At 54.6% G+C, this 12,181-nt stretch overlaps 1 protein-coding gene across 4 annotated transcripts; it reads right to left on the reverse strand.

The window, feature by feature from the left end:
* Positions 1–410: 410 nt before the first annotated feature.
* On the reverse strand, positions 411–11,824 carry ANKRD13D (ankyrin repeat domain 13D). 4 transcript variants are annotated; one of them, XM_037841077.1, is made up of 15 exons: positions 11,589–11,824; positions 10,940–11,075; positions 10,700–10,824; positions 10,172–10,217; positions 9,948–10,091; positions 9,534–9,723; positions 3,809–3,875; positions 3,447–3,528; positions 3,164–3,225; positions 2,746–2,864; positions 1,695–1,852; positions 1,463–1,579; positions 1,209–1,372; positions 1,033–1,124; positions 411–794 (listed from the first exon to the last, which is right to left on the reverse strand). In XM_037841077.1, the coding sequence occupies exons 1-15, from the start codon at positions 11,676–11,678 to the stop codon at positions 581–583; spliced, it is 1,806 nt and encodes a 601-aa protein (XP_037697005.1). In that variant the 5' UTR covers positions 11,679–11,824; the 3' UTR covers positions 411–580. The 4 variants fall into 4 exon arrangements, with proteins under 4 accessions (XP_037697005.1, XP_037697003.1, XP_037697006.1 ...); XM_037841076.1 differs by having other exon boundaries at positions 412–794; positions 2,746–2,876; positions 11,589–11,823; XM_037841075.1 differs by having other exon boundaries at positions 1,209–1,579; positions 2,746–2,876.
* Positions 11,825–12,181: the final 357 nt, after the last annotated feature.

Here is a 12,181-nt window from a genome sequence, read left to right on the forward strand (position 1 = left end):
TCTCCTGAGCTCGGCTGTGCGCCTCAACTGTTCTGTCAGGAGCAGGGGGGGCCCAGGGAGGCAGACCCTGCCATCAAAAGGACTTCGCGAGGCTCAGGCAGCGCGGACCTGAAGTCGCCGGGCCCCCACCCTAAACCCGTATTCCCTGCTGGTTGGTCCCCGTACCCCCAGCTTCCACTCGGCACTGATCAAAGCTCCAGAGGCGATCAGGTGGGGATTCAGAAATAATCCGAAGCTCAGAGGGGCTCTGAGGGCAGGGCAGGGCTGAGCCCCGCTTTACAGCTTCGGCAGAGGGACGTGACTCGCCCGGACACTGAGGGGCCGGGAGTCAGGATTCAAACCCAGGTCTGCGGCCCTTGCCCGCGGGGTCTCCCACACCCGCCCGCAGCTTCCACCACCGCCCGCCCATTGAGCAGAGCAAGCTCGCTGCTGACGGTCCCTTTATTTCCTTCTTGGTCTCCGTTGCAAGCCCACCCCCAGGGCTCCAGGCCCCGAGCTCGGCAGCAGACAGTTTATAAATCAATAAATTATAAAAGCGGGAGGGGCCGCGGCCGGGACAAGGCTCCCAGGCCCGGGGGGCTCAGTGCTCCGTGAGCGACAGCCGCAGGATCCGCTGGAAGTCTTCCTCCTCCTGCTGCCCCCGCCGCTCCCTCTCCTCCTGCTCCCGCGAAGACAACTCCAGGGCCAGGCGCAGCTGCTCCTCAAAGCTTGGGGGTGCCGGGGACGGGGGCGTCCGATGAGGGGATCCTGGGCCCTGGGGCTCTGTGGACAGCCGCAGGCTTTCCTGGAGGGCCCTTCCAGGCCAGGGGAGAGGGGAGAGCAGACGCGTGAGCGCCCAGGCTGGGGGCAGGCGGCCTGGGTGCCCGGGCCAGCCGGCTGGAGGAGGGAGCAGACTTAGGGAAAGAGACACGGCGGGGCCCCATCTTCCCATCCCTCATGCCACTTTGGGTGAGAGCGTGGGGTCCTGGGCCCAGCACCTTCCCCACCCCGCCAGCCGGGGGCCAGAGAGCCTGCAGGCGCTCCCGGGCTCACCGCTCCAGCTGAAGCTGCTCCTCATACGCCTCGGGCTGGGGAGGAAGGTGGGCGCCAGGCCGGGCGTTGCTCAGGGCTTCCCAGACGGTCACCTGCAGGCAGCCGGAGCCCCGCGCTGTCACCTCCGCCCGGAGGCCCAGGGGTAGCCCCCCACCCCCACCCCGCCCGCCCCCCACCTGCTCGGCCTCCGTGCCCGCCTCGAGCAGGCTCTGCCGGATGGCGAACTGCAGCAGGTCGTCATCCTCGTCGTGGAGGGGCTCGCTGCGCTCGGCGCCCAGCACGCTGTAGCCCTCGGGCACCTCAAACACCGCGGGGTCCACCTCGCACGGGAAGGGGCTGCCTGCGCAGGCGGCACAAGGGGCCGCGCTCGACGCCGGCGCTGGGGGGCCAGAGAGCCCCGCGGCCGCCCTCCCCCTCCCGCCGGCGGTACCTGACGCTGGGACGGCGGCGCCAGGTGCGGGCACCCACACCGAGCTGAGGGGCTCGTCCCGGCCGCACAGGTTGCTGAAGGTGATGCGGGCGTTGAGCACGTGGAAAAGGGGGATCTCTGCAAGGAGACGCCAAGCCTGACCCCCAGAAAAGAGACACGGAGGTCTGGTCGTCCCCCCCCACCGCCGGGGAGCTGCTCTGAGGGGCCCCCGAGCCCGGGCCCGCCCCCTCACCGATCTTGACCGGGAAGCCAGGTGGGAGGCGCAAGGTGATGAAGTCCCGCAGCTTGGCAAAGTGGGCGTTGCTGATGGCCATGAGGTCGATGATGGGCGTTACCTGGGTGCCCAGGGAGAGCGGATGCTCCTCGCTCAGCCACAGCGTTGCCTTGAACCTGCCCAGCCGACAGTGGGATATGGGTCCCGGAGCTGCCACCCCTCAGCTAAAGCCCACCCTGTCCCAACACCTGCCTTTACCTACTGTGGGTGCCTGGCCTGGGCCTCTGCCCCTCTGCTCAGCCACCCGGCCCACCTCGCCCAGGAGCTTGAGTCCTTCCCCCTGCCTGGGGCCCATGATGAGAAGGGCAGGGGCCCGGCTGGGGCCTTCTGCCTGGGTCCCATCCACAACCCTGTCCTCTTGCTCAGCCCACAGCCAGCCAGCGCCTTGCACCTTGCCAAGTGCCTTTGTGGACAACATGGCCAGCACGGCCTCAGGGAGTCCACAAGGGGTGGCCAGGATGGTGCCCGGCCAGAGGGAGCTTTCACACAACACTGCCATCTATGCCTGCTTGTTAGGCCCTCACGACGCCTGTGCCCCTGGGAAGCTGGTGGGCAAGTATGAATGTTCTCTTTTTATTGATGAAGAAACGAGACTTGCAGGGGACAGATGCTTCCTTGGGCTACCCAGCCAGGAGGCAGCAGGGCTGGGGTCCCCATGCCCGGTCCAGAACCCACCCACATGGCCACGTGCTGGCCCACAGCAGGTGCTCATAAAACTGAACTGAAAACCACACATGGGGTGCTGCTCACTCATTCATCCATCCATCCCTTCATTCATTCACAAGAAAAGAGCGAGCAGTTCTCTGGCCACACCCTAGGCCAGGGACTGGGACCTTGGGGGAGCCAGACGTGGCTCCTGCCCTCAGAAGTGGAGACTAGAAGCCTGCTAGCTGTGTGTGCAGGTCCTCACTTGGGAGACCCCAGGGGTGAGGGGGGTCTGCAAGGGCTTGGGGGGCCAAGGCATGGCCCTGTCTCCCAGGGAAGTCCCTGGCTGGCACCCAGAGCTCACCTCTGTACTTTGCTGGACATCTCAATGGGGCGACCGATGTTCCGGGACTCCAGGCTGAAGTTGGGGTTGAAGTATTCATCGGGGGAAATGGCTGTGGGGTTGGTGGGACTGGCTGCCTGCTGCAGAGGGGTCTGGGTGGGCCCCAGGACCCGGCTTAGCACTCAGGGTGGTACCTGCCCCACCCAGCCGCTGCCCGGCCCCCTGCCCTGCCTTGCCCAGCCCTGCCTTGCCCAGCCCAGCCTCTGCCCAGCCCCTGCTCAGCCCCCTGCTGGGACCCCTGCCCTGCCTTGCCCAGCGCAGCTGCTGCTCAGACCCCTGCTTGGCCCCTTGCTCGGCCCCCTGCCCTGCCTTGTCCAGCCCAGCCACTGCCCGGCCCCCTGCCCAGCCCCCTGCGCAGCTCTGCTAGGCCCCTGCTCACCCCGTTGTGGGAAGAGTGTTGCTGAGCCATGCCGAGGAAGGACTGGAAAGGGGTCTTTCCCCCTGAGAAGGAAGGTGGGAGCTTATGAGGGAATTTGGGCCACTGTTCCCGGCCTGCCTCCTCCCTCCTCCCACCACTCTCCTCCCGTGAGAGCTCTGGGAGAGGGGCAGATGGGAATGGGGAGGCCTCCCAGCTGCTCCTGGGATCCTCTGGCCCCTGCCCCAGCCCAGGCTGACCCCACCACACGTGTGACTGGGCAGCAGGCAGGCGCACCTGGGTTTACCTTTGCTCCTCGACTTGTCCTGATCCGAGAGGTGCTCCGTGCGTGTGCGTGTCACCAGCTCCACGTTGGTGGCACTATACACCTGGGGGGCAAGGGCACATGGGGGAACTGGGGCTCAGAGCCTCGCTGGCACAGGACAGTGTCCTCCTGTCCCCCAGGAAGGACAAGACCTGGCTCCCACAATAGAAGAGGGGGCAGGCAGACCTGAACCCCAGGGAGTCACGGTGAGGAGATGCAGTCTGAAACCCGGGTGGAGGCCCTGCTGTGGGTGACCCCTGGATGCCTGAGGGTGACTCTGCATTCTGGGGTGAGTCCCTGGGCCTCATCTCCCACCCTGAGACCCCACCACTAGCCTCTCCTGCCTTGGCCTCGTAGCCGCTCACGGTTTCCATCTTCTCAGACCGCCAGCCCCAGATACCACATTTGTTCCTGAAACAGACCAAATGGGGGCTGGTGAAGCTTGGCATCCCCTGCACCCTGGCCAAAGCCCTCCCATCCAAGCGTGGTCCCCCACCTCGTGGGCCCCCACCTCACCCGGCCCTGCCTGTCCCACCCCTGGGGACACTTCCCGCTCCGAAAAAATGCAGAGGCCTTGAAGAGGTGCCTGGGCAGCTGGGGACAGAAGTAAAAGAACTGAAACTTAGAGGGTGCTCAGGAATTATTGGTGATGTTGTTAGGTGTAATAATGGTCTCGGGGCTTTGTTAAAAAAATGTCAGAGTCTGTTAGAGTCACGTGCAGGAACAGATCCTGTTGTAATATGACTGATGTTGGGGATGGGCTTTAAAATAGTGAAGGAAGGAAGGAAGGAAGGAAGGAGTTGAGGGAGAATAGATTAAACGAGATTGGTAAATGTTGAAGCTGGGAGATAGATATGTTATATTATTCTTGTCCATAATAAAAAGTTATTATTCTTGTCCATAGTAAAAAGTTAAAAATAGAAGCATGTTTGATTTGACAATAATAGTTGGAAGCGTCAATAACCCCCTTTCGACAATTTACAACTAGACAGAAGATCAACAAGGAAACAGAAGACGTGAACAACACTATAAACCAACTAGACCGGGCAGACGTCTATTGAACACTCCACCCAGCAGCAACGGAATGTACATTCTTCTCAAGCACACGTGGAACTGTCTTCAGAACACCATAAAATAAGCCACAGCAAGTTTACAAGGATAGGAATAATACAAAGTATGTTCTCCAACCACAATGGAATGGAATTAGAAACTAATAGCAGGGAAAATATTGGGAAACTGATAAATAAGTGGAAATTAAACAACACACTTCTAAATAAGCAATGGGACAAAGAAGAAACAAAAAAGAAAATCAGAAATACCTTGAGATGGATGAAAATGAAGACACAACATACCAAAACTATGGGATGTAGCTAAAGTGGTGCTTGGAGGGAAATTTGTAGCTGTAAATGTCTATATTAAGAAAGAAGACATAACTCAAATCAAGAACCTCACCTTCCACCTTGAAACACTGGAAAAAGAAGAGCAAACTAAACTTACAGCAAGCAGAAGAAAATAATAAATAGTAGAGTGAAAATTAATGAAATAGAGAATAGAAAAAAAAATGACAAAAAATCAATGAAATGATAGCTGGTTCATTGAAAAGACAAACAGAATTGACAAACCTTCAGCTACATTGACCAAGAAAAAGAGAAGACTCAAATTACTAGAATAACAAATGAGAAGGGACACTATTATTGATCTAATAGAAATAAAAAGGATTATAAAAGAATACTATAGATAATTGTATGCCAACAAATTGGAAAGCATAGATGAAATGGACAAATTCCTAGAAAGACACAAACTACTGAAATTGACTCAAAGAAATAGATAATCTTAATAGACTTATAACTAACAAAGAGGTTGAATTAGTAATCAAAAAACTGCCCACATGATTTTTCTGTAAACCTACAACTGCTTTACTAAAAAACAAACTACCCACAGAGAAAATCCCAGGCTCAGATGGCTTCATTGCTGAATCCAACCAAACATTTAAAGAAGAATTAGTACCAACTTTTCACAAACTCTTCCAAAAAATAGAAGAGGAGGGGAGAGTTCCCAACTGATTCTGTGAAGCCAGTTATTACTCAGATACCAAAACTAGACAAAGACATCACAAGATAAAGAAACTACAGACCAATATCTATTATGAATATAGATGCAAAAATCCTCAACAAAATACTAGCAGACTGAATCCAGCAGCACATAAACACAATTATACTCCTGACCAACTGGGATTTACCCCAGAAATGCAAGGTTATTCAACATCTGAAAATGAATGATGTAATGCATCAGATTAATAGAATAAAAAACAAAAATCACATGACTGTCTCAATACATGCAGAAAGAGCATTTGACAAACTCCAATACCCTTTCATGATAAAAACACTCAACAAACTTGGAATAGAAGGGAACTCAACCTGATAGAGCGCATCTATAAAAAACACACAGCTAATATCACACTTAATGGTGAAGGGCTGGATGTTTTTTCCCTAAGATCAAGAACAAAACAAGGATGTCTCCTCTCACTATCTCTATTCAACAGTGTACTGAAGGGTCTAGCCAGGGCAATTTGGCAAAACAATAAAATAAAAATTAAAAAAATAAAAAATAAAAAGAAAGAAACAAAAAGACAACCAGGTTAGAAAGAAAGAAGGAAAAGTATCTCTATTTGCAGATGACACGATTTTATACAGGCACACCTCGTTTTATTGCACTTAGCTTTATTGCACTTTACGTATACTGTGCGTTTTACAAATTGAAGATTGGTGGCATCCCTGTGTCGAGCACGTTTATCAGCGCCATTTTTCCAACAGCATGTGCTCACTTCGTGTCTCTGTGTCACATTTTAATTAAGGCATGTACATTAATTTTTGAGGCTTGATGCTATTACTTACTTAAGAGACTATAGTATCGTACAAACATAACTTTTATATGCACTGGGAAACCAAAAAATTCATGTGACTTGCTTTATTGTGGTGGTCTGGAACTGAACCTGCAATATCTGAGGTACGCCTATATATAAAAAATTCAAAGGAAACCACTAAAAGCCATCATCACTAACAAATTCAGTAGTGTTGCAGGATACAAGATCAGTATGTGAAAATCAGTTGTATTTTTATACACTTGCAATGAACAATTCAAAATATGAAATTGAAAAAACAATTCCATTCACAGTAGCATCAGAAAAGAATAAAACACTTAGGAATAAGTTTAACAAAATGTGCTGATTTGAATCTGTTATGTACCCCATAAAAAGCCATTTTCTTTAGGGCAATCTTGGGGGGGGGCAGACCTATTGTGGGTGGAATCTTTTGATTAGGTTGTTACCATGGAGACATGACCCATCCAACTGTGGGTGGGACTTTCTGATTAGATTATTTCCATGGAGATGTGACCCACCCATTCAAGGTGGGTCTTAATTAGTTTACTGGAGTCCTTAAGAGAGCTCAGGGAGAGAGAGAGAGCTCAGAGCCAACACAGACACAGATGCTTGGAGATGCAGACAGAAGGACATTTGGAGATGCTAAGCTAAGAAATGAAGCCCAGAGTTTGCCCTAGAGAAGCTAAGTGAGAACCCACAGACACTTAAAGGTAAGGCCACTGGAATCAGAAGCTGAAATCAACTCAACCCGGGAACAAACGTCCAGCAGACACCAGCCACGTGCCTTCCCAGATGATGGAGGTGTTCCAGACCCCATCAGCCTTTCTTCAGTGAAGGTATCCTCTTCTTGATGCCTTAGTTTGGACACTTTTATGGCCTTAAAACTGAAAATCTGTAACCTAATAAATCCCCTTTATAAAAGCCAATCCATTTCTGGTATATTGCATTCTAGCAGCTTTAGCAAACTGGAACACAAAAAACTGCAAAACTTATACATTGTTGAAAGAACCTAAAGAAGATCTAAATAAATGGAAACACATCCCATGATCATGAACCAGAAAACTTGTTAAGATGTCAGTACTCCCCAAACCAATTTATAGATTCAACATAATCTCTGTAAGAATCCCAGCTGACTTCTTTGTACAAAATAACAAGCAGTTTCTAAAATTCATATGGAATTGCAAGGAATCCAGAATAGCCCAAACAACTCTGAAATAGAAGAATAAAATGGGAAGACACACACTTCCCAATTTCAAAACTTTATATGAAAGTCATAGCAATCAAGACAGTGTGGTACTGACACAAGACAGACACAGAGATCAGTGGAAGAATCGAGAGTCCAGAAATTAACCCACACATCTACAGGCAATTGATTTTTGTCCCAAAATGCCAAGACCAAGTGTGCCAAAAAAATAGACTCTTCAACAAATGGCACCGAGACAACTAGCTAGCCACATGCAAAAGAATGAAGGTGGAGCCCTACCTCACACCACACACAAAAATTAACTCAAAATGGATCAAAGACCTAAATGTTAACAGCTAAAGCAATAAAACTCTTGGGAGAAATATATAGGGGTAAATTTTTATGACCTTGAATTTGGTAAAGGATTCTTTTTTATGACCACCAAAAGCATGAGCAACAAAAGAAAAAAACTGATAAACTGAACTTCATAAAAAGGAAAACCTTTTGTGTTTCAAAAGATACCTTCGGGAAAGTGAAAAGACAACTCACAGAATTAGAGAAAATATTTGCAAATTATAGATCTGATGGGGATCTAGTCTCCAGAATATAAAAAGAACGCTTACAACTCAATAGGAATAATAATGAGAAATAAATTCAATGTATATATACAAGGAAGACACACAAATGGCCAATAAGTACAGGAAAAGATGCCTAACATCATTAGTCATCAGGGAAATACAAACCAAAACCACAATGAGATACCACTTCACAGCCCCTAGGATGGCTATAATCAGAGAGAGATAATAACAGGTGTGGTCGAAGATCTGGAGAAATCAGAACCTCCTACACAGCCGGTAGGGACGTAAAATGGTGCAGTCACTTTGGAAAACAGTCTGGCAGTTCCTCAAACGGTCAAACACAGTTACCAATGGGTTATGGATGACCCAGCAATTCCACTCCTAGCTACATACCCCCAAAAATTGAAAACAGGTATTTATACCCAAATGTTAATAGCAGCACTATTCACAATAGCCAAAAGGTGGGAACAGCCCAAGTCTGTGACCCGATGAATGGAGAAACAAAAACTGGTATATCTTTATGACAGAATATTACTGAGTCATAAAAAAGAATGAAGTCCTGATACATGCTACAACTTGGATAAACCTTGAAAACATTATGCTAAGTGAAAGAAGCCAGTCCAAAAATTCTACATATTATATGCTTCTATTCATATGAAGGCCCAGGAAAAGGAGATCTACAGTGACAGAAAGTAGATTAGTAGTTGCTTAGGGCTTGGGAGTGGGGGATGGGTATGGGGCAAAGGGGGTGATCCATAAAGGGTACCAGGTTTCTTTTTGAGGAGATGACAATGTTCTACTAAAATTGACTGCAGTGATGGTTGCATATATCAGAATATTCTAAAAACACTGAATTGTACACTTTTCAAGTGGTGAGTTACATGGCAGATAAATTATATCTTAATGAAACTTTTTTTTTAGTGTATCTGAAGTCTGTTATTGGAACTGTGGGCATCTGTTCTCCAAGAAACTGCACTCTTGCTAAAGGGGCAGATTCCTAGGGTACCCATAAAGGACTCTTTGCCCCAGCACAGCCAGGCTAACAAGAAGCCAAGCCCAGGGAGGGACAGTGGCCCTGAACCACAGCCTAAATCCTTGCTTTTAGAGGAAAACATGTGAGGTCAGAGGTTGAGAAACTGGGGACACCCTATCCAACCCCACTCCCCTCCCTGGGAAGACAGTTGCTAGAATACACAGGTACATGATGACTCAAAGGTTGCCAGGGGGCCCCAACCACCCCTGGGCAGTCTGGGTGAGTCCCTGGGCCTGCAGGGACTCTTCCAGTCTGAGCTGCCTCTGGGGAGGGTCACAGCCCCCCAAAGACCTGAACCAGCAGTCTCAAGGACAGGCCTGTCTTCCTCATTGGTGGCTCCTGCCTCCTGCCCCCTGCCCCACCTCACCCACGGTACAGCCATGCCCTGGCTGACCTCTCAAAGGCCACGTTGCGCGTGTCCAGGTGGGTGGAGACGATGGGTGAGGTGAGGCGATTGGCCACGTGCTCCTCGCTGGGCCGCATGGCAGCCAGCAGCGTGTCTGGCTCGTGCAGCGTGAGCCCCAGCGTCTCCGTGTGCACCACCTGCCGGTCGTGGTCCACTTCCATCACCAGGGCCCCCGCCTCTGCCAGCCAGTGTGTGTGGGGGGAGGTTGGGGACAAATCAGAGCCAGGCCCCAGCCACCTGCTGGGTCCCCCTCCATCCCCACCCTCATTTCCCACATCTGGAGAGTGGGACAAAAATGCCATCAACCTTGCAAGCCACCGGAGACTCTGCAGCCTCCAGCCAGAGATGTGCCCGCTGCCCCCCACCTGCAGCCCTCTCACCCAGCGAGGCCACCGGACGCACCCTGGCCCCTGAAGATGAAGCTCCTGCGACCGCGCTGCCAGGTCATGTGCTCAAAGCCCAGGAGGCTGGTGTCCACCCGCAGGCTCTCACCGCGCTTCCACACGCGGTACACGTCGCTCGGGCACATCTTGGACACGAGGGGCACTGCCGGGGGCACTGAGGTCACTGGGATTCTTCTCCAAAGCCCATGCCAAGCCCCTGGGAGCTGAGCGGCCCCCACTCACCCCAGCTGGTGAACTCCCACTTCATCTCCACGTAGAAATCAGGGGCCTGTGACAGATCAGACCGCCTGTCAGGGCCCTGGCAGTGGGCGTGTTCAAGTCCTGTCCAGGAAAGGTGGGCCACGTGGGGATCTGAGAAGGCCTGCGAGCCATGAGGTTGCCAGTACCTGGAGGCCTGGTGGCCCCAGCACACTTCCAGAAGGGTGGTGGGCAGTGCTTGCCATGGTGCTGGACATTGGCCTAGACTCCCTAGGGAGTCAGCATGGAACCAGAAGCCCAAGGCCTAAAGCTGTGGTGTGAGCTTTCTGGTGCCAGGGGACCCTCGATGCTGACAACAGCTTTCCTTCTAAAGGGCATGATTTCATTCACATGGGCCTGGAAGCCTCTCTTCCCTACCTGACCCTGGGCTCGGGTAAAGACAGCTGGCCCTTGTCAACTGTGGCAGGAAAGCACACTGCCCAGGATGACCAGATGGCCCCTGTCAGGGACCCCCACCCCACTTATGGACCACACCTCTGGGCCCTGATGTACCTGGCGGAGTTTGTTGAGCAGTTCCGGGATGCCAGCCAGCCGCTGTGTGGCCCGCTGGTAGTCCCGATACTGGAGCACCAGCTGCACCATCTCAGGATCTCCAGTGCTGACCGCCTCCTGCAGGACTGGGGAGCACCAGGCCGCTGAGCGAGGCCCTCTGAGGAACCCCAGCCTGAATGCTCACCCCCACCCAGCTATCCCGCCGCCATCCTCGGGGCAGCCCGGGTGCCCTTCCTGTACCTGCCCAGCCCTGGCGGCTCTCCTTGCCCACGTCGGCATTGTGCCGGAGGAGGACTCTCACGGACTCCAGGTTCCCCAGGGACACGGCCAGTTCCAGGGGTGTCCGTCCCCGGGGGTCCTCCTCTTCAATGTCATGCTGGAGGAGACGGGACACTCAGCACAGGGTGAGAGGCGAGGCTGAGGCATGGCGGGGAATCACTGCAGGAAATATGGAGGGCAGACAGGCCCGGGGAACCGCGGGGGGTGGCGGGGAGGGGGAGGGGACGGTGGGAGGGGCGGAGCTGGGGGCCTGGGGCGACCCCTGCCAGGCCAAGGCGGAGTTTGGACCTGCCTGGGGACCAGGGCCCGGGTTCTTGTCCTCATCCTGGCCCGGGGGTGAGGGGTGGGGGTAGGGAGTGAGTGACGCGAGTTCGGGGGCTTGATGCCGAGTGAGGCGGGTTGGCGCCCAGGGCAAGGCCCGGCGCTGGGCGATGGGGCCAGACGCTCCGGCACGAGGGACAGGTGACCTGCGCTTCCGATGGGGCCGGGGCTGGGGGAGCCGGGATGAGGCTGCGGAGCCGAGCAGGGGCGGGCGGCCTCCAGGAGGGGCCCCCAGTTTGCGTGGGGGGGGGGCCTGGAGGACAGGGCGGGCTCCCCGGCGGGGCCTCACCTGGCGGCTGTGCAGCGCGGCCTCCAGCTCGCGGTGCCGGTTCGCCCACACCAGCCGGTGCAGCGGGAAGGTGGGGTCCGGGCCGGCCATGCTGGGCCTCAGCGCTGCATCCCGGGCGCGGTGGGGGCGGCCCGGCCCGGCCTCGGCTTCGGGCCCGCCGCCGGCCCCCTCGCCTCGGCTCCGCACCCGGCCCGAGCTGCACCCACCGCGGCCCCCGAGGCCTCAGAGGCTGAGGCGCAGACGGGCGGGAGGGCGGGGCGGGGGGCGGGAGGGAGGGGCCGCGCGGGACGGGGCGGGGCGTCAGACCGCGCGCCCCCTCCCCTCCAGCCGCCATGGCAACCGCCGCCGGACCTGCGCGCGCCGGGGGCGTGCGGGGGGCGCTGCCCCGCCGCCATGGCAACCGCGCGCGCCAGGGGAGAAGCCCGGCGGGGCCTGGCTGCAGCTCCGCCCGCGGCCTGCAGGGGGCGCCTCAGGCCATGCGCAGACCCCTCCCGCGAGTCCGGAAGGCGGAGGGGGGGCGTGGGGGCGGGGCGTCTCGGCTGGGGGCGGGGACGAGCCCCCGGGACGTGCGCGCGCACCGCGCTCCTGAGGCC

The sequence above is a fragment of the Choloepus didactylus genome, chromosome 6 (assembly GCF_015220235.1).
Source record: "Choloepus didactylus isolate mChoDid1 chromosome 6, mChoDid1.pri, whole genome shotgun sequence".
Lineage (NCBI taxonomy): Eukaryota > Metazoa > Chordata > Mammalia > Pilosa > Megalonychidae > Choloepus > Choloepus didactylus.